The 26,161-nt window shown below is 45.0% G+C and overlaps 1 protein-coding gene across 3 annotated transcripts in view; it reads right to left on the bottom strand.

The window, feature by feature from the left end:
* The window catches only part of IL13RA1 (interleukin 13 receptor subunit alpha 1), a 160,801-nt gene that overhangs the window by 129,284 nt on the left and 5,356 nt on the right, over positions 1 to 26,161 (bottom strand). For 2 of the 3 annotated variants that reach the window (XM_029606688.1, XM_029606687.1), the window contains exons 2-3: positions 19,867 to 20,015; positions 6,925 to 7,072 (exon numbers count right to left, since the gene is read on the bottom strand). In XM_029606688.1, coding sequence (XP_029462548.1) covers positions 6,925 to 7,072; positions 19,867 to 20,015 — 297 coding nt within the window. The remainder of the gene's footprint in view (positions 1 to 6,924; positions 7,073 to 19,866; positions 20,016 to 26,161) is intronic. The other variant, XM_029606689.1, reaches the window with a different exon arrangement.

Genomic DNA, 26,161 nt, shown 5'->3' on the forward strand with positions numbered 1-26,161 from the left:
AGAGTGGGAGTAGGTATATATTAAAGAGGGTGGCGGAGAGGGCGGAGCCTTGTGGTACCCCGGTATCAAGTGGGAGGGGATTAGATGAGTTGTTGTTAACGGTGACCTTGAAGTATCTTTCTTTTAGGAAGGAGGTGAACCAGCTTAGTGTTTTGCCTTCAAGACCGATGTGCGCAAGTCTTGATATCAGGCTTTTGTGGTCTACCGTATCGAACGCCGCGGAGAGATCAAGTAGAATTAGTAGGTGATTTAGTTTGTTGTTGAGACCCCCCGATTAATTTATTTGATAGATTGATTAGAAGAATTTCTGTACTTCTGTTTTTCCTGAATCCGTGTTGTGAGGTATGTAGGATATTGTTGTCCTCTAGATGTTCATTAAGCTGAATCAGTGCTGCTTTCTCAGTCATCTTGGCGAGTAGGGGGAGGTTTGAGATGGGGCAGTAGTTATTCAGATCTGCAGGATCAAGGTTCTTCTTTTTCAAGATTGGTGTGATTGTTGCTGTTTTTAATTGGGTTGGAAGTATCCCTTCTTCGAGTGATTTGTTTATGATTGCTGCTATGGTCGGGGCAATGATGTGCGCCATTTCTTTCAGGTTGGGATTATATCTAGCTCGTGGCGCGCTGGGTTGATTTTTCTTAGCATGTTCTCAGCGTCTTTGTTGGATATTGGTACGAAGTTCGCCCAGGGTGTTATGGTTGATTTTTCGATTTGGTTCTCCGTGTTTGATTGGGTGTTGAAGGAGCTGGTTATCTTGCTTATTTTGTTCTTAAAGAACAGAGCTAGGGATGATAGGGATGTAGAGAACTTGCGTGCTCGGAGTAGGGTGTCAATTACTACCCCTGAGTATCCTCTCCTCTTTAGGCGAGCCCTCTCAATGGCCAGACCGTAAGAGAGAATCGAACTGGATCCTCTTGGAGGATCGGTCCCTGTTGGAGCAGGTCTGTGTGTGGAGGTAGCGGCAGGGGAATTCCCTGCCAGCAGTCTTCGCATGTCTGCGTACCACGGTCTTCTTGGCCAGTCCGGGGCCACTAGAAATACTGGCCCCCTGTGGTGTTCTATCTTTTGGATGATCGCACCCAAAAGGGGCCACAGCGGGAAGGCATATAACAGAGTCTCCTGTGGCCAGGTCTGTACCAGGGCATCAATTGCCTGGGACTGAGGTTCCCGCCTGCGGCTGAAGAAACTGGGTATCTGGGCATTGGACCGGTTTGCCAGGAGGTCCATGGTTTACTATCAATTGGAATGCTGTGGTTGACAGTTTCCATTCTCCTGGATCTAGACTTTCTCTGCTGAGGTAGTCTGCTGCGACATTGTCTTTGCCGGAAATATGGACGGCCGAGATCTCTTGAAGATTCACTTCCGCCCATGACATTAGGGGGTCGATTTCCAGAGACACCTGTTGGCTTCTGGTTCCTCCCTGACGGTTGATGTAGGCCACTATTGTGGCATTGTCCGACATTACTCTGACTGCTTTGCCTCGGAGTCTGTGACCGAACCTTAGGCAGGCTAGTCCGACTGCCCAGGCTTCTAGGTGATTGATATTCCATCCAGACTCTTCTTCGTTCCATTGCCCTTGGGCGGTTAGCTCCTGGCAGTGTGCTCCCCATCTTCGTAGGCTGGCATCTGTGGTGAGTAGGATCCAGGTTGGGGAGGACAGTCTCGTTCCCTGGCTCAGGTGGGCTTCTTGTAGCCGCCAGCATAGTTGAACCCAAACTCTGTCCGGGAGCTGAAGCCGTACAGTGTAGTTCTGGGACAGTGGATTCCATCGTGATAGTATTGAGCGTTGTAGGGGTCTCATGTGAGCTTGTGCCCATGGGACTACTTCCAGTGTGGATGCCATGAGGCTAAGAACTTGTAAGTAATCCCATGCTGTGGGGCGAAGTTTGCTCAACAGGGTTCGTAACTGGGTCATCAGTTTTGATCTCCTTGTCAGTGTCAGGATGACCTTGTCTTGTTTGGTGTCGAACCAGACTCCCAAGTATTCTAGAGATTGGGAAGGCTGCAGGCAGCTCTTGTTTGTGTTGACCACCCACCCGAGGCTCTCCAGTAGAGTTTTGGCTCTGTTGGTTGCCTGGTGGCTTTCCTCTGGGGATTTCGCTCTGATCAGCCAATCGTCTAGATAAGGGTGCACACGGATTCCTTCCTTCCTCAGCGTTGCTGCCATCACTACTATGATCTTGGTGAACATCCAGGGTGCAGTGGCTAACCCGAAAGGTAGTGCCCGGAACTGGTAGTGACAGTCCAGGATCGAGAAGCATAGAAAACGCCGATGCTCTTGATGGATCAGAATGTTTAAGTAGGCTTCAGACAGATCCAGGGAGGAAAGGAATTCTCCCGGTTGTATCGCCCTTATTACTGAGTGTAGGGTTTCCATGCAGAAGCGAGGAATCTTCAGGTGACGGTTGACCGCCTTGAGGTCCAGGATAGGTCTGAACGTTCCTTCCTTCTTGGGAATGATAAAATAGATGGAATAATGGCCAGTATGTATTTGTTGTGGAGGCACCGGTGTTATAGCCTCTAAGGCTAGTAATCTGGTCAGTGTAGCTGGCACTGCCATTCTCTTGGAAGGGTCGTGACAGGGAGATTCCACAAACTTGTCCGGAGGGAGGTGGTGGAAATCCAGGTAATATCCCTCTCTAATGATGGATAGGACCCACTTGTCCAAAGTTATCTCGACCCATCTTTGGTAGAATAGGGCCAGTCTTCCCCCTATGGCTTCAGCCTTTGAATGGGTCAGCTGATCTTCATTGTGGGGTGTGGCTGTGGCTCTGGCCTGGGCCCGAGCTGGCTCCCCTTTAATTGTGCTTGTTCCGAAAGGACTGGCTCCGGCCTGTGGGGTGGGCCGCTTGATATGAGCTTCTATATGGGTTGAAGTGCTGTGATCCTCTGCCCCTGGAGGTCCGGGGGAAGGATCACTGGTTTCTCTTATTCCTGTCCTCCGGTAGCCGCAGCAGTGGGGACTCACCCCACTTGTTGGCTAGTTTCTCTAGTTCACTTCCAAACAGGAGTGTTCCCTTGAAAGGCATCCTTCTGAGTCTCGTTTTGGAGGATGCGTCGGCTGACCAGTTTCGGAGCCAGATTTGTCTTCTGGCTGCCACGGTGGATGACGCTCCTCTAGTGCTGTGCGTACCAGATCCGAAGCAGCGTCCGTGAGGAATGATACAGCTGGTTCCAGGGCTTCCCCAGGAGTGTTGGCCCTGGTCTGTGCTAAGCAGGCGCGTGTCACCACGGCACAGCAGGCCGCGATCTGTAAAGACATAGCGGAGACGTCAAAGGACTGTTTGAGGATAGATTCCAGACGTCTGTCTTGAGCATCCTTGACTGCTGCTCCTCCCTCCACCGGGATAGTAATGCGCTTCAAGAACGCGCAGACCATGGTATCCAATTTCGGACATGCCAGGAGATCTTTGGCGGCTGGGTCCAGAGGGTTCATTGCTGCCAGAGCCTGGCCCCTTTTGTACGTGGTTTCTGGGACATCCCATTCCAGGTCAATTAGTTGCTGGACGGCTTGTAATAGTGGGAAATGCGGGATGTCTGACGAAGTCTCTCCAAAAGTGGGTTCGTCTTAGGTTCCCCTGACGCACTTGCGCCCGGGATGGCAAACTCTTTTAAGCTGTGTGTGACCAGGTCTGGAAGCTCGTCTTTGGTGAAGAAAAGTCTCATGGTTCGGTGGGGTTCTGTCCCCAGAGGGAGTTCCCCTTCCTCCAGGGGTTCTGACTCCTCATCTGAGATGTCTGTGTCCCCAAAGGTGGGGCTTCTGGGTGGTGGGATGATGAATAAAACGGAAAATGTCATAATGCCTCTGTATCGCTCCATGGTGAGACCGCACCTTGAATACTGTGTACAATTCTGGTCGCCGCATCTCAAAAAAGATATAATTGCGATGGAGAAGGTACAGAGAAGGGCTACCAAAATGATAAGGGGAATGGAACAACTCCCCTATGAGGAAAGACTAAAGAGGTTAGGACTTTTCAGCTTGGAGAAGAGACGACTGAGGGGGGATATGATAGAGGTGTTTAAAATCATGAGAGGTCTAGAACGGGTAGATGTGAATCGGTTATTTACTCTTTCGGATAGTAGAAAGACTAGGGGACACTCCATGAAGTTAGCATGGGGCACATTTAAAACTAATCAGAGAAAGTTCTTTTTTACTCAACGTACAATTAAACTCTGGAATTTGTTGCCAGAGAATGTGGTTCGTGCAGTTAGTATAGCTGTGTTTAAAAAAGGATTGGATAAGTTCTTGGAGGAGAAGTCCATTACCTGCTATTAAGTTCACTTAGAGAATAGCCACTGCCATTAGCAATGGTTACATGGAATAGACTTAGTTTTTGGGTACTTGCCAGGTTCTTATGGCCTGGATTGGCCACTGTTGGAAACAGGATGCTGGGCTTGATGGACCCTTGGTCTGACCCAGTATGGCATTTTCTTATGTTCCCTGGACATAGAGGGTCCTGGCATGTTGAGGTCCTCTGGTGGGGCCTGTGACCGCATTGTAGGAGGCCCCGGTTGCATGTGGACGAAGGTATGCAGACCTTTGAAGAATTCCACCCAGGAGATAGAAGCTGGGTCTAGACTAGGGGGTGCTGTGTCCCGTTTGTGTCCCTGGGGGAGCCCCGTTTGAGGGGCTCCCCAGGGACACAGCCTCTCGTACCGCTCGAGAGGCTGGGGTCCGGTATCAGCTGGGGAGGGCCATAAGTTGGGTCCCCTAGGGCCTCTCCGCACTGTATACACAGGGCTGTGGCCTCCTCATGCTGTGCAGCTCTAATGTGGCATGCTGGGCAAAGGCCCTGTGCTTTGAGCTTATTTTCAGGTGGTGCCATGGCTTGTGCGCATACAATACAGTTGTGCGCTCTGGTGTGCGTCGGAATTGCGCATGTAGGATGGTGCGCACGTGCAGAGAGATGTGCGCGCTGTTGTGCGCACGGGTCAAAATTATGCACCCGGCACAGTGAGCGCGTGGCTATTTGCTTCGCTTGTGCGTCTGGTACTTGTGCGTGAGACGTTGTGCACACAAGGTATTTGTGCGCATGGCTCGAGACGATGGACAGAGCGGCGAACAGGGCCAAAATGGTTACGGCGACCACGCAGACAATATAGCAACCACCTCGGAGGGTCTCCACGTGGGAGGACCCTCGGATCTGACCGGGGTCTAGCCCTGCTAGGGCAGATCAACCCGGTGGCACTGGTCCTGGCTGGCGACCTGTGCGTCTCATTGAGCTTCGAGGACCGGAGACTTTTAAATAGATTTCTACCTTACCTTGTCCCGGTGCTTCCCAGTTTTGTTCCGGGTGGTCTCCGGCTGTGGGGGGAGAGGGAAAATACCTTCACCGCCGCACTCTAGGTTGCACCTGCTGCCTCTCAGCCTCACCTGGTGTCAGGGGCTAGGTCCCTGCCGAGAGTCGGCCGCCAGACCGAGGCTCACCTCTGAGGGATCATAGAAATCACCTCAGGAATCGCGACTGGGGGAGGGACCCAAAGGTGTCACCGCAAGAGAGCAGGGTTCGTCTGTAGAGGTAAGATTTCTTCTTAATTTGGATTTGGTAAAATTTACTCTAACGCTGTACTAGCGTGCATAAAGTCCCTAACTGCCATGGAGACGGAAAATACTGAAGAGCTGCACTTCCTGCAGGGGTATATGTACTAGGGCTGACGTCAGATTGAAATCTGATCCGTCTCCAACTGCTATTAGAAGTACACTATACCCATTGGTTCTGAGTCCATCTGCTACACGCTAGAAAACAAAGGTTAGTGGGGAGGGGGGGAAGGAAAGTTCCCTCCGAGGCCGCTCTGATTTCAGAGCGGCCTCGGAGGGAACAGGGAAAGCCATCGGGGCTCCTCTAGGGCTCGGTACATGCAATTTGCACAAGTGTGCACCCCCTTGCGTGTGTCAACCCCGGATTTTATAACATGCACGGCTGCGCACGCATGTTATAAAATCGGGTGCAGATTTGTGTGCGCCGGGTTGCGTGCACAAATCTACGCCCGCGCGTACCACTTAAAATCCGGCCTATAATGTGCATGTTGGGGGTATAGGGCTGCCTAAGCCCCACTATATATTCAAGTGAGGAACATTCTGGTAAGGTGAGGTCTTCAGGTGTGTGTTGCAAATAGGAGTAACAGGATGGTTCATCCCTTGGTGGATCAGTAATAAGGAGTTCTATAAAAGGTGACTGAGTCAGTTGGGGGAGAAGTCATCTGGAGTTCCTGATGTACATCTGGTCATCTGGTGGTACAGACATCTTATAGGGAGACTGAGGAGAGGCAGTTAAGGAGCTGAACTCTGCCTGGGGGCTTCACTGGATTTGCAGAAGAAAGCGTGTCCTTTCTTACATGTGACAGGGTAACCCAGGAAGTTCCAAACAGACATCAAGAAAAGGATTTTCTGGTGAAGCCTATTATCTATGAGTACATTTGATAAGGAGAAGAGGAGAGACTAGTATTTCATTGGGCTGAAAGATAGTAGCCTTGTTGGGAATACCAAGGAAGTCCTGTGAGTTTGTGAACTTTGAGCAGGAAAATAATTCTGCTTTTTTGTGATTTTGGAATTCAAGGAACTGTTTCCTGTTTTGGATTTCATATTCTGGACTGAGGTCTATTTTTGTATGCTGACATTGAATCTCATCAGTAGTCTATTTTTGTTTGGAGCACAATACTTGGAGCATGGACTTATTTTATTTTGAGATAGATCCTCTTAGGGTCCTACAGATTAATCCTGTCCTATTCACAGAACCCATATTCCCAATACTGTACTGAATGGGTCAATTTACAGCGGTGCTAGGAAGTGTGACACCTCCCCCCCCATATAAAGAAGTGTAGGTTACATATTACACCCATATCTAGTTTATATATCCCTATATACATACACACACACCCTGTTGTAGTAAAAACAAATAACTTAGCCCTCAAGAAAGAGACCTTACCTTTAGAAAGTAATGTACAAGCCTTTGTCCAGTCACTTTCTCCATATGAGCCAGTTTCATTAGCACATTCTGCTCTCACTTTGAGACAAACTTCATGATTTAGGTCTAGTCCTTTATCCACAGATCGATAATGGATTATGTCCCGCATCTAAATGGATAGAAAACTTGGTTTTAGACAACCTTATGAGTGAAATTTATTGAATAAATGAAAAACAAAGCACAGGATGAGATGGATTCTGAGCTCAAAAATTGTGTTCAGTGGGGCCAATGTACTAAAGCCCATGCTAAAATTGGAGTTAAGTAATACTTGTTCTAAAATTTAACCCATGTGTTAAGAATAGAGGGTTCCCACTGGATGCAGTAAGCTAATGGGATGCAAATCAAATAGGGGTTAAAAATGTGCACTAAATGAAAAATTTGCACTAAAATGTGATTTAAACTGAAAAATACACACTAATGAAAAAAAAAAAAAAAAGGTGCTTTAAAACAGGAGTAAGGAGTTAAGTGCTTGAGGTTGGAACAAGTGTGACCAAAATGACCTTACATGCAAGTTCAGTACTGGGCATAATTTCACACGCAAGATCATTTGGACAAGGCATACCAAGTGAAATCAAAAGGTAAGCGCTCTCTAGGGCAGGCACCTACAGCTGAACACATTTTGATGCTGTGCATCTCAAATGGCTGTAGTTGCCTATTCCAGAGAGCTTACCCTTTGATTTCACTTGGCAAAATGGTCTTGCATGCGAGTTCATTTTGGTCACATTCCTTCCAATTTCACGTGCTTAACTCTGCACTCCTGATTGAATGTAATTAAGTGGATTTTCAGATTAATTCCTTGTCCTGAGGTAGAGTAAAGGTTAACTCACATTTCTGGTGGCCATGATAGTCTATTGCTCTGCTCATGTGGTAGTGCCTTTCTAACATATTGGGCGCAGCAATAGATTAACTTTGGCCAGCAGAAATTTGAGTTTACTCCACCTCACACCAAAGAAGGTGCAAGCTCTCTTGGGTTTGCACCTACAGCTGCTAGGAAGGCACCTTCAGCTGAATGCTATGCACTTGGTGCTGTGCATCTAGACTTTGAAGTACTGTTCAGCTATAGGTACCCACCCTAGACAGTGTACATTGGAATGTAAATCCTCCTGGGTCTGAGGTGGATTACCACATTGGGCATAACAATAGACATTTTTACCAGAAAAGCAAGTTTACTCCCATTTCAGATCCAGGAGTTAAATTTCCAATGAAAGCTCTCAGGTAGGCACCAGTCATACTTTTTTTTTTTTGTTTTTCTGAACGGTTGGCTAGAATACGCCACGTAGTACTTAAGTGTGTACTGTTTAACTATTGGTGCCCATCCAGACAGACTATGCTTTATTCATCTAGCTATAGGTGCATTGCCCAGAGTTTCTACTAGGCTGGCAGTTGCTATTAGTGCGAGCTCTGCTGTGCAGGCCCGCAATAAATGTACACCAACAGAATTTAAAATGGAAGGCCACTGCTTGAAGGCCTTGAAAGAACTCCACCCAAGCGAAGGCGGCCAGGTCCGTGCCTAGCCCAGGAGGTACTGGGGTAGGTGCTGCTAAATTTCCCTCTCCCATAGATGACCCAGTCCCAGGGTTACTCAGATCCTGGGTACTTCCTGTTAAGGCTGTGGCTGCCCATCCTCTGAATGGGAGAAGCCGGGCTTAGAAAAGTCTGGGGAGGCCAACTCTCCCTGGGCTTCCTCACAGTGCTGACATAAGCAAGAATCCAGGTTAGACTGTGTAGCCCTAATGGAGAAATTACTTACCTGATAATTTCATTTTCCTTAGTGTAGACAGATGGACTCAGGACCAATGGGTATTAGTGTACTCTTGATAGCAGATGGAAGACGGAGTCAGATTTCAAAGCTGATGTCAGCCTACATATACCCATGGAGGAAGTTTAGCTCTTCAGTATTCTTCTCGAAAAGCAATTGTGGATATATGTGCTCTAAAAACTTGATTAACTTGGTTAACTTTATTAACTAGGACTGGTTCACCTGATTTCCAAATTAGAGACCGCCAGTGCACTCAACTGGATAACGCCGACACCCAGCAACTATGGGCGTCTTGAACTAGGAGTGATCCTTCCAGCCCAAGAGACAGGGAAGTCCGCCCAATCCGCCAAGTTCTTATTATTAGAACCAAGACGAGCCGCATAATTATAAAGCATAACATTTGAGCCAATCTTTAGGGACAAAGACACCCAGATATTTGAATCCATCTGTCGCCCTCCGAAAAGCATGCAGACAATCCGAAGATTAATTATCTCACCCCAAGAGAACACTTCAGATTTGTCCCAGTTAACTTTATAAACAAATTCCCATAGTGTCGTATAAGTGCTAACAACTCAGGGGCAGAAGTCCATAATGAGGTTAAATAAATTAGAACATAAGAACATGCCATACTGGGTCAGACCAAGGGTCCATCAAGCCCAGCATCCTGTTTCCAACAGTGGCCAATCCAAGCCATAAGAACCTGGCAAGTACCCAAAAACTAAGTCTATCCCATACTACTGATGCTAGTAATAGCAGTGGCTATTTTCTAAGTCAACTTAATTAATAGCAGGTAATGAACTTCTCCTCCAAGAACTTATCCAATCCTTTTTTAAACATAGCTATACTAACTGCACTAACTACATCCTCTGGCAACAAATTCCAGAGTTTAATTGTGCATTGAGTGAAAAAGAACTTTCTACAATTAGTTTTAAATGTGCCACATGATATCTTCATGGAGTGCCCACTAGTCCTTCTATTATTCGAAAGAGGAAATAACCGATTCACATTTACTCATTCTAGACCTCTCATGATTTTAAACACTTATATCATATCCCCCCTCAGTCATCTCTTATCCAAGCTGAACAGTCCTAACCTCCTTAGTCTTTCCTCGTAGGGGAGCTATTCCATTCCCTTTATCATTTTGGTCACCCTTCTCTGTACCTTCTCCATCACAACTATATCTTTTCTGAGATGCGGTGGCCAGAATTGTACATAGTATTCAAGGTGCGGTCTCACCATGGAGTGATACAGAGGCATTATGACATTTTGCGTTTTATTCACCATTCCCTTTCTAATAATTCCCAACATCTGTTTGCCATAGTCAGCATAAAGGGGTAGTTTGTATTCTGAACATCCTATCTTAACCCCCTGGATCACTGGGTTGGAATGGATAGCAGCGGCCAAAGGTGATAAAGGGCATTCCTGCCGGGTTCCACACATGATGGGAAAAAGAGGAAGATAAGAAGCCATTAATTAGAAGCCATGCTCTAGGATTAGCATACATTGCATTGATTCACTTGAGAAACTGGTTAGTAGACCAACATGACGAAGAACATCAAAACAGAAAAGACCATGATATCTGGTCAAAGGCCTTTTCTGCATCTAAAAGATAAGATAACTCCTGAGATTCCTTTTTTCTTGGCCAAGTGAATGATATTAAACAATCGTCTGGTATTAAAAGTAGAAACCATCCCCTTTACAAAGCCAATTTGGTCCCTATGCACTAAACAGGGAAGTACAGATTCTGCAGTACCTTAGCTAGGATCTTCAGATCTGAATTAAGAGGAGACCTCAAGGAATGTGGCCTATATGAGCCACACTCCTTGAGGTCTCATCCAGGCTTAAGTATGAGAAAAATAGTAGTGTCCGCTAATGTTCCTAAACTAGTTACAGGGACCCCATCGGTTGTAAAGAGGCATTAAAAAGGGAGTCACTTCTGAGAGAATTTTTTTTTTTAAAGTCAATACGAGTAACTGTCCGGCCCTGGACATTTACCACCCGGTAGGAGCTTAATCGCAGTCTGTATCTCAAGTATGGTAATTAGGGCTGCTAACACGTCGGCCTCGGCAGTGGAAACCCCTGGGAGCTCCAAGTTATCTAGAAACCGAGAGATGTCATCCAAAGGAGTCTGAGTAGATTCAGGAGTATACCTGAGAAAAATATTGCAAACAAGCCTTTTCAATACCCTTGGGGTACGAAATATCTTTACCTCGACCACCTTTAATTCACAGGATAGGGGTTCTCCTAGCCTTCTTTTGCACTGCCCGTGCCAAGAAGGCTCCCACTTTATTCCCATATTGACAGAATTCCAATTTCACTAGTTTGAGAGGCCATTCAATTTTCTCAGTTTTGAGAACACGTAACTCCCTCCGACAGGCCTCCAACTTTTTATAAGTGCGAGATAGAGATCAACATAAGCGCGACTACCTAATTGTTTAATTTTAGTAGTTAAGGCTTGAACCTTAGTCAAATGCTCTTTAAGAAAGTTTACAAAGCTGATTAACTGACTCCAGAACCAAACCTTAAAATGTTTCCCATCTAAGAACTGGGGAATAATCTTCTATCAGGTTAAAGATATTAAACTCTTCAATAGCATCTTTCAGTAGGGCGGATAAGTGAGAATGTCCTAATAAAGCAGTATTTAGATGCCATAAAGGACTGCGAGGTGGTATATCCCCTAGAGACAGCATGAGTACTATGGGCAAGTGGTCAGATAGAATGCTGACTTAAGATGTCACTCCCATGAATTTTAGTTACTAAAGGAGTGGAGCAGAGAAAATAATCAAATCTACTGTACAAGTTATGCCTAAGAGAGTAGAAGGTATAATCATGGGCCATCGGATATAGAAATCTCCATATGTCAGTTAAGGCAAGTGTGTCTATGAGCTCTCTAATAGCAGATGCCCTAGGGCAGGGGTCAGGAACCTTTTTGGCTGAGAGAGCCATAAACGCCACATATTTTAAAATGTAATTCCATGAGAGCCATACAATATGTTTAAAACTAAATACAAGTAAATGTGGGCATGTTATGTAAGATCACACTTTTAAAGAACAATAAGTCTCTGAAAATATTACACCAGGCCTTAAGACACCAATACATCTCCTATTAGGAAAACGGACCAAGTCAGGCTGCTATAGAGTCCTACACAGAAACTACACGCCAGCAGAAAACCTCACCTGAATCACGTGCTGTCCCTCACCTAACATAGAATAAAGAAACCAAAACGCATAACAAGAAGCATGCAGAAAAAACTGAATTGGAAACTGCAACAAGTCAGAGTCTCTGTATGCAGTGTAACAAAGGAAAAAAGAAACATCACCCATCCTTATAAAACAAATCAAGAAATATAAAATCATCAGCAGTAAAACTGTACTAACAAAAAGAACATATTTCAAAACAGCTGATGAGTGGAATATCCAATAATTAAAAACTCATATAAAACATTTCCAGATACCAACAAAATATTTCAAAATAGCAGACACAAAGACCTAGTAATGAAAAATAATAAGGATACAAAAATTTTTTTGCTCTGCATACCTGGGAACGTTTGATATCCAGGTGTCCTGAGATTGTTCTGAATTAGCAGGAGGTGGGGTGATTTGCTTGGAACTTTCTCCTCTCTCAGTCACATACCAGCGTTCTCTCTCACACTGGCTCTCAATGACACACCTATACACACATGCTCTCAGTACTCACATATACACATGTTTTTTCTCTCTCACTTATATAGGCTCTTAATTACACATTTACACACATGCTGTCTATCTTTTCACGCTTACACACACACACAGGCTTTCAATCACATAAATACATGCTGTCTTTTTCTCTCACACACAGACTCATTCACATGCTTACAAACATGTCCTCTCTTTCTCTCATTTACACACAGGCTCTCAATCACATACTCACATGCTCCCTCACCTAAATCAGCTCTCAATCACACACAGACACACATGGTCTGTCTCTCTCATTTAAACACAGGCTCTCAATCACATACTCACATGCTCCATCACCTAAACCAGCTCTCAATCACACACAGACACACATGATCTCTCTCTTACTTATACACACAGGCTCTTAATCATACATACACATGATTTCTCTCACTCACAAAGAATCTCAATCATACACACATACTCTTTCACACAAACAGGTTTTCAATCACAAACTTACACATACAGGTTCCCAATGGTAAACTTACATTCATGCTCTCTCTCTCACAGGCAGGCTCTCAATCACAGACATACTCTCTTTCACATGTACAGGCTCTCAATCATTCACATACATGCAATCTCTCACACACACACACACACACGACCCCCCCCCCCCTTCCCGGAAGAGGAAGTAGAGAGTATTGGGTGCCTGCGCGGCAAGAAGAGGCCACGCTGGTGCGCTCGGCATCGGCCCGAAGAAAAGAAGACTGCAGCGCAGCTGGGAGGAAAATGAAGAGCTTCAGCCGCGGCCGATGGGACTCCGCCTCCGCGAGGGCTGAAAATGAAGAGGTTAGCGTTGGGAGGAGGCTGCCGCGAGTTCCCGGGGTGGGGGTGGGGGAGAGAGAGAGTGAATGAGCGAGCAAACACATGCTTGCTCGCTCATTCACTCTCTCTCTCCCCCACCCCGGGAACTCGCGGCAGCGGCAGCCTCCTCCCAACGCTAACCTCTTCATTTTCAGCCCTCGTGGAGGCGGAGTCCCATCGGCCGCGGCTGAAGCTCTTCATTTTCCTCCGAGCCGCGCTGCAGTCTTCTTTTCTTCGGGCCGATGCCGAGCGCACCAGCGTGGCCTCTTCTTGTCGCGCACGCACCCGATACTCTCCACTTCCTCTTCCGGGCCGCGGGGGGGGGGGGGGGGGCCGGGAAGAAGAGAGCACGCCGATGCCGCTGACTCCAGCTGTCCTGCCGCGTTCCGCCCGGGCTGACAGCATTTTAAGCCCGGGCGGAGGAGGACCGGGAGCAGCTGGGTCAGCGGGAAAGTGTGGCGACACTTGTCTGCGAGCCAGATGCAGTCCTCAAAAGAGCCATATCTGGCTCGCGAGCCATGGGTTCCCGACCCCTGCCCTAGGGTGTTCCTTGTTTTAGACAAATAGTCTCAGCCTATCTGCATCTCACCATACATTCCATTCTCTACCGGACACACAACTGGGCAGTTCCAAAGACCACAAAGGTGTCTAGCAAGCCAAGGTAAAATACCCCTTGGTCGTAATTAGAACCATATACAGTTGCTAAAGTGAAAGAGTAATTAAAATGTTCACAAATCAAGCACAATATATTGACCATCTAAGTCTTTATGCTGACGACTCAGCTTAAGGGGTAGATTTTTATCTATCAGTATACAAACCCCCCCCCTACTGCAGGCATTGTATGAGGAGTAATACACCGCTCCAACCCAACCTTACTTCAACTTTTCAGGCTCTGTATTCGTCAAGTATGTTTCTTGGAGCATAATAACCTGTGCTCCTTGCTTCTGTGCAAATTGTAAAATATGCTTCCTCTTAATGGGAGAAGAAATACCCCTTACGCTCAGGGAGATAAACAATTAATTTCACCATAACACCAATCTGACATAATAAGCAGAGAAATATTGATACTGTGTATAATAAAAAGAAAAATAAAGAAGTGGGAGGAAAAACTGAATGAATTAAGACAAGAGTAATCATACAAATGAAATGTCTCCATCAAATTCTTAACAGTGCAAAAGCCTGTCTGCAGTGTACAGAAAATCATATCAATCAATCCATGGACCAACAAATTACCCCCAAAATTACCCAAACCCCTCCACCATTAACCATCAACCTAAAACCCAAATTAACCGTAAACCTAACCATTCCGCCCTCACTCTCATCCCTACCCCACTAACAGACATAGAAAACCCCTCTCCTTCTAGCCTGCGTTCACTCCAGTGAGATATCCATCCTGACTGAAGGAGACTGACCATTAATCCAACCAATCCCATTTTTCTCCCAAGAACAAAACCCTCTTTATCCCCTGCCAAATGACGACTAAACCCCGGCAGGAGAGACCCCCAAAATTAAGCCCTTATAGGAATCCAGAGAACACCCCTTCAATCACCTTTGTGCCTTCACTACATCCTCCCAATGCATATGAGTAAATGTACAATAAATAGAGATTCATAGTACACATTAATGTAATAGGAAAAACAAAATATATGCTGAGCTGACACAAGAAAAAGTAGACATATTAGTAGTAATTGCCCCCAGCAATGCAATACCAGCAAAGTCAGTGATTTAGTGAAGAAAATTGTTTAAATAAATCATAATAGTCATGGGCAGAACATGGTTCGTCTTTGAATGAAAACTTGTGCACATAGACCGATCGAAGTACCAAAAAGAACTTCAAAGGCAAAAATAAAAAGCTTAAATAATGTGAAAAACATCTTCTGACATCCAAGTTCCACCAGATGTCAACAGAAACGACAGGCCTAATCTGGTCCAAACAAGAAAAGGTAGATCCAGGAAAAGAAAGGCACTGGGAGGGAAGGTAAAACCAAGGCTCTTGGTCAGGATCGCAGGAAACCCCTATCCACACTAACTCTTGCAGTGCACAAGAAATAGGTTGACCACCGCCAGTATGGATAAGAGGAAAAACCAAAAAAAAGGAAATGCCCCCGATCAAATGGGGACATCAGCATTGTTGTTATCTTTTAGCTATTTTTCTGCTTTGTGGATCGTGTTCACAATTATGGTTTGGCCCCGGGCAAAGATTTTTAATTTTGCAGGGTACAGCAGAGCAAATCGCAAGTTCAGCTTTTGCAACCCTTTTTTGACCCCCAAGAATACCTGTCATTTGCGTTGTAATTCCATCGAAAAATCAGGGAAAAACATGATCTTACTATCCTGGAAGGACAAATCTTTCAGATTTCAGGCTGCAGCCAGAATTTTACTCGTCTGTGTAATTATGTAGCTTTATTATAAACAGCCCATGAGTGGTTGTCGCTCTCTGGTTCTGAAGCCAAAGCTCGATGCGCTTGGTCCAATTTGATTCTATCTCCTCCGGTCTGGAGATGCAATAGGGTCGGTAGCCATGTTGAGAAGAAAGCTACTGTGTCAGAGCCTTCCACACGCTCAGGAACACTAAGAATCCTTATGTTACATTTGCGCGAACGATTTTCCAGTTTATCTGTTTTCTTCAATAATCACCTTGTAGTTGCGATCTACTTTTAAATCGACTTTAGCACTCACCCATGAGACCATTTCTATGTCCACCATCTTGGTCTCATTCCTCAATGCGTGTCGCGTTTTCCTGGCCACCTTTTCTACTAAGACCCCCCCCCCCCCCCCCAAACAGGAATCTAGCTTGTGAATGATCTTCTCAGAGAACTGTTCCATTAGATTCTTAAGGAAGGCTTCATGCTCTGATTTTGCAGCCAATAGGATTTCAGTTTCAGCCTTCGCCTGCCGAGTGCGCCTTGTCCTCGGGGCCGTTTTGGGTTGTTTGTTTCCTTTATCAGCCCACAACTCTGGTATCGATTGCTTACTTGGTTCTTTGGCCAAAAACATCTCAGCAGAGAAAGTGAGATTGTGGCAGTAATCTGATTAAAGTAAGTAGTCAAGAGCGGGAACAGTGCAGACGCACTATCTGTAGGGTCAGCACATGACCGGAGGTCCCCACACCCATGCTAATCTTAATACTGGTTTTTACTCCTGTTTTAGCGCACATTTTTTTTTAGGAGTTAAAACCCATTACATACCAGAGTTAACTTGCACCAGGAAAATGCATGCTAAAATAGGAGAACACACACCTGCACCCCTTATGACAGTTGTCCCAGAAAAAGTGAGAATAAGTTTGATCTAAACAACCACAGGGTGATAAAACACAGGTTTCTCACCTGACACTGGCTGCACTTTTATTAGAAGGGAATTACTTAATCTGAACAAAGCAGCTCTCTGCAAAATCTTATATAGTCACCAGAGAAAGGTGGATAAAAATAAATCCAAAAACCTAAAATAACTATGGCATCTTTAGTATTTATAACAGGCATTTGGCAAACATCTACATAAGACCCATGAATGTCTACAAACTAAACTAATTTAGATTTTGTGCATGAAACACCACAAATCAATTACCAATGTTAAATAAGGGTCTTCATATACAAATATGCCCATGAATTACTCAATATACCTTAAAAACTATAAGCCCTTCATTAACCTAACGTGGAGGGAAAAGAAAAAAGAAACAACAGGCAAAATTACTCCACAGTACCTCACGCAGTGCTCAATGGAGTCGATTTTCAAAAGGACCCTTCACTGCTGTGAACTCCGCTGGTGCTTTTCCCCCGTGACCGTTACACCAAGACGCAAAGGGAAAGTTCCCTTTGAAGATTGCCTAGGGAAACCGCGGAGATTTTCATCTGCTTTTTCTCCCCCCTCATGGATACTATTTCTTTGAAAATAAAACCAAAACCATAACGCGTGTAAGGTTTTTCAAATGCAGAACTACCTGCATCGTGGCCGTTCCCGACCTAATCCTGCCTTGGAGCCCGGCTAGTTTTCCTGAGGGGTAAAAGCCCTTGTCTTGTTGACCCCCTGCATTTATCTTTCACCATGTACAGAGTAGGCAATATTCAGACAGATCCTATTCGCCAGGGGAAATGACTGTCCTGGTTTATGCTGATCTCCCTTGCAGTGGCTGGAAGTTACAATTAGGCTCGCACATTGTAGCCAGACTAAAAAGAGGTATTCCCATGGGGGGGGGCGCGGAGAATGAAGAGGAAAAGGGGGGAATGTTTAAATCAAAGGGAGGAAAGAGCATGTATGTATACGTTTCATTTTCAAATCGCACATGCATTGTCCAACCCCCAGTCAGCTGCCCACCTTCCTGGGCACTTTGTATGCCTGTACCTGGTAGGCAATTTTCAAAAGATAAACTGCAAGGCATGCATGTAGTAGAATGCGCGAGCAGCTTGCAGCATTATGGGCTCCTGAAACATTTTGGAAAGGTAAAAACAAAACAAAAAAAAAAGCCAAAAAAAACCTAGTAGAAAACAGGAAACCAACCCTCACATTAAAAAAAAACAAAAACAAAACGACAAGGTGAGTAGAAAGACAAGAAAGAAGAAAGCACACCAACAAAACCCAATAGAAGAAAGCTGTATAGTCAACACTGCATACGTCATTGCATATGTTCCCATCTTAGTTAGATCTTTGAGAAAAAGGGTGGTTAACATTTCAGCTGCCACTACTCCAAGATACGGAACTGTGCTACGGGTGAAGAAAACTTGGCACACTTCACTCTGGCAAAAGTACTGAAAGACAGGCGCAAGAAACAGAAGGCTTCAGCGGTCAAGGTACGTCATGTGTGCACTGATCACAGATAAGTGGTCTGAACCTGAAAAAGTGTATTTCTCCTTTGAAAGCAGGAAAGAGCTTATGAGAATTGTATTAAAAAATAAAACATACAGGAGTGAATTTTCGAACAGATAAATGTAGCCTCTATCGTAGCAATTTTCAAAGCCCCATTTACCTGCGTAAAAACTTTGGAAAATTCAGTGAAATTTCAAAAGGAGTTACATGCATAAAACCCACTTTATTTAAAAACAAAACAACCACACTAAAAAAGCAGTGAGAGTCCAAATGCATATTCACTAAACTATCATAAAAATATGCAGGAAAAAGTAACACACTATATGGTGCACAAACCTGACACAGACAATGTTTTGGCACCGGGTACTTGCTTTGGAGAACATTTAAAACCAAATTTTTGAAATAAAGATGAACTTCAGATGTTGAAATCCTGGTCAATGGATTGTACCCCATGTCTTGCAGCTGTGAAGCGATAATGTGTTGAGTATATCCTTATTGTTGCATCCGGCCTTCAACGGCTTCGCCCTGCCTACCTCTCTCTACTTGCGGCTCCTCCCGCTCACCTTGGACTGATGGCTGCCACGGCGTCTGCTTGACGTTCTCTCCGGCGTCTCCAGACCAGCTTTGGTGCTGCCTCCCGCCATTCTCCTTCAAGGTACCTCTAGGGTGCGTACGCATGCAGCCCTCATCTTTATCTTCATGTTGGCGCGAACCTCAGGGGCGTCCCCCTGTTCTGATGTCACAACTCCAGGATATATCTGCCTACAGTATTTGCTAGCAACAGGATTCGTATGGATGGGATTCGCTCTCCGTTCCTAAGCTACTCCGCCGCTCCAGCTCTACCTGGAATTCTTACTACCCTTCGGGGTCGCTAACAGGATACCCGCTCCTCGGGGGCCTGCTTCTTTCAGGTGCTATCAGGAAACTGGTACTCGCTCCTCAAGGGTCCATGTTCCCTATGTTGCTGTCTGCAACCTCTACCTTCTACTTGGAAGAACTAACTACAGTCACCATCTGTGAGTACAGATAACATTCTCTACAGTACTGCTTCGCCGGAACCAGGTACTCGCTCCTTGAGGGCCTGCTCTCTGCTCCGGTGCCAGACCTCTCGTCTAGTGGAATCTCTGCTACTGCTAGTGAGTACAATGCTACTGGATCTCTCTGCTCTAAGGGATCAGGTACTTGCTCCTCGAGGGCCTGCTCTCCCTGTTTTCGGAGCTCTCCTATTTCTATTTGGGACTCTGAATGCTAATCTTATTGTGTACTCATATCTCTCAGTCTCTTTCCACTACAGTACTGCCACAGAGGATCCGCTGTTCCAGCGTTCCGGGCTCTACAACCACTACTCATTACTGCCACCTCTGGTGGTTCCATAAACTGTTTAATCAAAGATTCAAAATCTGTGTTTGTCTGTCCGGAGTTTAGCCTGACACTGTGGTCCCTCACGGGACTGCCCCCGTGGGCGTGGTCAGCTGCCACAGTGTCCAAGGATCCACCCAAACACCATTAACCATTACACATATACCAATTAAAATTCTTTTTATTTTTTTGTAATGACAACCACTTGTTCGCTTTTATACTGTGATACTTCAGTTAGCATCTAAGGAGAAAGTAGCACTACTAATTTTCTGCTGTACACTTAAGAAGCAGATAAGCAAATCCCCCAGATCCTATAAATATATATACACAAGGGATTATCACGTCTCATGTTTGGTTTAAAAAAACAAACAAAAAAACAAAACACACCATCGGTATTCAATCCATAGACATAGTATGTTTTATACTGTAGGAATATGAGCCTGCTAGAAAACGTGAATCCCTCTTACCTTGGATTCACTGTTGCCTTTCACCATGCTGTTGTACTTTAGAATACATCCTTGACTGAGAAGAATGTTTTCAGAGGGGGACCATGTCCATGTTAGGATAAACCGATCCTCCACTATAACCCTGAGGTTGGACGGGGGTGGGAGACACTCTGTTCACATAAAAAAAAAAAAATCAAAAGAAACTAAATTAAATACATCCTGTAGGCTAGTGGGCCTACAGTTTATACTTACATTTGATAATCTGCAATGCATACAAGACCTCAGGATGTTTTACATTAAAAATAAAAAATACATTCAATAATTCTGCCAACACCCATTCTCTCTCCTCCCACCCCAAGGGATCCTCCCCATCACCACACTTCTGTAGCACAGAATGTCGATTCCCACAATACCCAACCTATCAATAGAAATTCAATATTTCATTCAAATGAGATCCTAAAGTGAACTACACCTAAATGCTTTTCAAAAGTACCAAGCTTTGAGCTTTTCCCTAAAACAATAAATAATGGGGCTCACAAGAATAAGACCCCTTAGAATAGGGGAAAAAGCAGTGAAAGCAGTACAGAGAGAGTGGTCTTTAGTTTGATCATGTAGGTGGTGTTAATGGTGATAACCTCTGACCAATAATTCAATGAATACCAGCTCCAAAGAAGTTATGCAGTGAAAGGTTTATTAATGGGGAAAAGGGGAAAGGCGTGGTTTCCCCGCGGAAGAAATGAATACAAAGCAAATGGTGTATAATTCAGAATCTGCCCAGTGCTCTAACGTGTGTGCTCAGACTTATAAGGGTCCTGGGATTGCTGATACCAGACATCTGCATAATCCACACCCATTACCTTTAATAGCCAATCGATATATATTTTAGCATGTGTACATGTACGTGCTCTTACTGCAGGCCAGAGGCCTTTTGCAAAGTTAGTTCCGTCCTCCCAGGAATGATGTCATCCGTGCTGGATGATTCTCTGGTAAGCTCAGTGATCATAGTGCTTCATAGCGCTATAGCTACATGTGCAGGATATATGCAATTCACTATTCTACAGTGGGGGGCAGAAGGGTAAGAACAGAGTTAACAGTGTATGCTGAGATGAACGCAATGGCAGAGATGGAGAACAGCGCATGAAGAGCAAGATAGAAATCCATTTGATTTAAACACAATCAATAAGAGAAATGAAATATGAAGCATACCTTAAAGAGTTTGAAGTTAAATATCTACCAAACCTCGGCTCATTAACCATTACATTATCAAGTTAAAATCATGATGAGAATCATTTTTAGTAAAGGCTGAAAAAGTTCTACATTAAAATTTCACCTGTAGAATTTTGCAACAGACTTCTAGTTTTGCATGCCTGATGGGTTTCTAACCATAGCTGGGACTTTTTAGACAGAAAGTCACAGGGAAGCTCCACTGCAGTTTCAGCAAGGATCAGAAAATCTCATAAAATAGGATTAAAGATTGTGATGTACCAAACAGACCCAATCAATTCAGGTATCTGGTTCCAGGATATCAACAGTGAATACACATTGCATGTATATGCATGCAATGAGTCTTGTGTCAAGAACAACGTTATTTTTTCATAGCTTTGTTTTCTTGATAAGACCTATTCATGACCCTCAAGAACTAGACTGCTGAATCTCTGAATCAATGTATCACAACTTCTGTTAGCCATTGGCAAAGCCAAAACTGATTTTTTTGGGTGGGCAAAAGGTTAACATGGGTGGGTTATAGGCATGCAGGTCTGAGACCTACTAGTTGTATTCTTATTGATAAATAATGCCATATACTGCACCCTATAATGGCTTTCTAAGTAGTTTGCAACAGCCATTATGCATCATGCATGAAACGTAAAAATATTTTACCTCAATTATTTCAAGCACATACCAGCATTAAAAATTCCTTATTAATCTGTATTAATTTTTTATATTTATTGCAGTTTATAAATGAACAGGTATATCATGTAAAAAGCAAAGAAAACAATCAGATTCAATCATGTAATAAAACAAAAATTAATTATTATTTCATGAATCCTCTTTGCAGAAAGCCAGAAATCATAAAATATCATTAATCATCAGAACAGGTGCAGAGCAGAGCTAGGACAATTCACATTACTACTAACATGAAAAAATATTCAAATTCTGGTGACAGGTCAGCAAAAAATATCCTTCCATTGCTATTTTGTGAAGTAACACAAGCTCCTGCAAAGAAAGACATCTAGAACCTTGCCATACCATACAGTCACAGCACTGACTCTCAGGATTCAAATAACAGCAACCTTATGAAAAAGCAGCAATGCAAATACTACACCAGGGCCTAGAATATTAATACATCAGGTACTGGAGTAACAGAACAAGCTGAACTGCTACAGAGAAGCTACATGCAGGCGGAAATACTGCACTTCAGTCATACACACACAGGCAAAACGGAGACCGACCTCTACCTAACAAGAGAATACAAATTAGAAACAGAAACATGCAGACAAAACCAAAATAGAAAGCCTGAGAAATTAGTCTCTGAACTGAGGAATACTGAAGAAAGAGCAAAATACAAAAATATAAGGAATGCACATTCCAAAAATGGCATATTCGATTTGCTAAAATCTCAGATTTATTTATTTTTTTACCTTTGTTGTCTTATGTTTGTATTTTTCTAATCAGTTGGTCCTGATGTCTTTTTCCCATGTTGCTCATTTCCCAATTCCTTTTCAGTGTCTCTTCCCTTCCTCCCTCCCACACACACACACTTTCTCTCACAGACTCCCTCACATGTGCTCTCCCCCCCACTCACACGCTTTCATTCTCCCACCCCTCCCCCCCGGCTCCCATCCTCATTCACACATGCACTCATTCAAACTGCCATTCTCTCCCTCACACACGCAGGGTCTTTTCCTTAGGCATAGCCAAAGTCCTACTACCGCCGTCACGGGGCTGGGATCCCACGATGGCCTTGCAGCTCCAGCCCTCCTCGTCGCCGTCAAGGGGAAGGGATCCCGCGATGGCATTGCTCCAACAGGCCACTTCCAGTTGGGTGGACAGGGGTCCAAAGTGGGTGGGCCACTGCCCACCCGTGGCTATGCCACTGCTATTAGCAGTGGTGGTGTTAAATGGGGGGGGGGGGGGAATTATATATCTACCGTATATAGTTTGGAGAGAACCAGCTACGAGGTCAACAAATGTGGGTGTTGGGCAGGGGAAGATTCTTCACAAGCAACTGGTTAATGAGCCCATTCAATTGAAAGGCAACACTAGACCTGTTACTGACAAACAGAGACAGTGCCACTAAGTTTATGGTAACCTATTAGAACAACTCCATATCCGATGGGTTGGGAGCCAAGTTTTGATTTATTAATGCAAGTCCACTCTATTGCCCATCAGAATGCATTGGGATAAGAGTTATAAAATGAGGACTGATGACATGGAGACGGATTGTCAATGCCAAGTCTCTGCTGAGATCCCACCTTGAGAACTACTGAGTGCAATTTTGAAGATCACATCTACAAACGAATGTTTATAAGCTGGAGGCAGTTCAAAATGCTGCAGGGCTTGCAGTATAAGCCATACAGAGGGAAACTTAAGGAGCTAAACGTGCTCTCTAAAAGAGCATTTCCCCAAATATAACCATCGATGAATTTCTTTTTTTTTTTTTGCAATTATGGTTGGGAAGGCAGAAGAGCATTAAGAGAAGGGTCAGTTCATGCAGCAATGGCAGGATGAAGAATCGATCTCCACACAGGCCAGGAGAAGGAGGAAAAGTGCTACAAGAAGAGCTAGCTTGCTCAGAAACCAGTGGTTCTAGATGGGTAGGGAGGAGAAGAAACACTATGGGGCAGATTTTTAAAAAGTACGCGCGCGCGTACTTTTGTTCTCACACCTGAGAACAAAATCGGCAGCCTGCGTGTGCCGAGCCGTGCAGCCTGCCTCCATTCCCTCTGAGGCTGCTCCGAAATCAGAGCGGCCTCGGATGGAACTTTCCTTCTGTCTCCCCCCACCTTACCCACCCCCAGCTCTATCTAAACCCCCCTACCTTTATTATAAAAGTTACACCTGCCGGCCGGCTGCCAGCACACAATTACCCGGCCCGGGAGCAGTTTCGGAGGCCTCGGCCATGCCCCCAAAACGCCCCGGGGCCGGAACCACGCCTGCGGCCCCACCCCCGGAACACCCCCAGATGATGCACCGGCTGCGACACGCCCCCCCAGGAAAGCCCCGGGACTTACGCACAACCCGGGGCTTCCGCGCACCGCTGAGCCTATGCAACATAGGCTCGGCACGCGCAGGGGGTGGAAGGGGCAGCTTTTCGGGGGTTACGCGCGTATCTTACGCATGTACCCCTTTGAAAATCAGCCCCTATGGGAAGAGATGGTTCCTGCTGTGGACTATTATTTGAAGAGTAAGGTATAGAAAAGCAAAATGGTGAAGAGTTGTGGGACAGAAAGAGAGGCTGGGGAGCAAGCAGCATCACTACACGTGAGGTCATGTCATGACTACTGGCCAGCGTCCCAAACCTCACTCAGCAGAGAGCAGCCCTTCACCTCTGTGGCAGCATGTGGGGAATAGGAGAGAAGAGGGATGAGCTGAAGCAGACAAGAGAGCTACTCTACTCTCTAATTCAATTCACCCTCCAGTCTATTACAGAACAGGAGGGGAGAGGCTGAATATGGAGCAGACACAGCAGAGAAGAGCAAGAATCACTCACAGCCCTTCCACTCCCCAACAATTTGCAGCGAACAGGAGCAAAGGGCGAGGCTGGAGTGGAAAAAGGCTTAAAGCAAAGCAAAGCTAGTCTGAGTCATAATCCCTCACCTACCCTCCCACCACTGGTGCTGCCTTTCCCTAAGGACTTGAGGGAGGGGCTGAAATGGACACAGCAGCACAGCGATTAGGTTGGAGAGGGGGAAAGAAAGCACCAGGGATTAATCTAGGGAAGAGAGGAGAGTGAATTAAGCTGAAGAATAGGAGTTGTGAAAGAAATGGGGGCTCGTGCTGACATTAGAGAATAGAAGGGGGTGGATAAAGCATCCACAGGAGAAAGGTGTTAAGGATAGAAAGAATATCTGCATAAGGAAGTGGGGAAGAGGGAGAAAACAGCCCTTGCAGAAGGAATGGGGGGGCATGCAGGAACAAGGGGAGAGGATATAATGCAGGAGGAGGGAGTGAGAAGGAAGTGTGAGGGGAGGATAGCATAGATGGAGAAAAGTGAAGTGATGATATTGCCCAGGAGGAAGGATGAGAAGAGCAAGATCTCAAGATGAATGAGGACGGGGAGAGACTGCAGAGGGTCAAGAGGAGGTATACATAGGAGAACAGATTCTGGGAGGCAGGTGGGCTACAGAGCGTGCAGGGTGATTGGTCTTGGTGAGAAAGCACAGGAATAAGGAGAGAGAGCATAAGATGGAAGAAGAGAAGAACTGGCCAAAGGGAGGGAGGGAGAGTGCACAGGAGGAAGAGAGAGAGAGAGACACACAGGCAAGAGGAAAAGAAAGGCAGCACAGAAGAAATTGGATGAGGAGAAAGAAGAGGTACAGAACAGGTAGAAAGAGAAGGGGGAAAAACAGCAGAAAGAAAGAGGCAGAGAAATCCAAAAGAGAAAAGAAAAAGGAAGGTCACCAAAGAGAAAATTAAAAAGAAATAAAGACATAACCAGAAAATGAGAAAAGTGAAAGACATGCTGAATGAGAAAATTAAGTCAAACAAAGATTGGAAAGTATTTCATTGCCTAGAAGTGAATGAAAAATTTAACATTCAAAGTACCATGACCTGGATTTTATGTCCCACAAGGAGAATTTAGAAATAGAAAACTGCTGAATGCAATTGGTTGATTTTGCTTTACCTGGCACACAATTCCCTTTTCTGCAGAACATATCCTCCAGCCAACCCTGAAAGTCTGCACTACGTCCTTATATTTCATGGTAACAATGTGCTTACAGGTGTCAGGAAGTTACCAGTTTTGAGTGCAGATTAGTACAATTTCCTCTCTGATCTCCTAATAAATTGTCTGCTCTGCTACCACTTTAAATATATGTAAACAGAATTTTTATATGGATTTAAAATGTTTGTGTCATATCTCCCTTTCCTTTCTTTCTTCTGGAACAGATGTTCTCCCAACAAATTTGTTGGTGACATCAAGAGTGCAGCTACCTACTTTTGTTGTTTGACTATATTAACATTATATATTTGTTATTCCTATACGCACACACAGACAGCAAGAAGCAAAGAGAGAGAGAGAGGGAGGGAAAGTGGGGAAAAGAATGGAGTGCTCTTTTCTGCATGCTAGCTACAGAGATTTTTTCCCTCTTTCTAT

This window comes from Rhinatrema bivittatum, chromosome 6 (assembly GCF_901001135.1).
Source record: "Rhinatrema bivittatum chromosome 6, aRhiBiv1.1, whole genome shotgun sequence".
Classification (NCBI taxonomy): Eukaryota; Metazoa; Chordata; class Amphibia; order Gymnophiona; family Rhinatrematidae; genus Rhinatrema; species Rhinatrema bivittatum.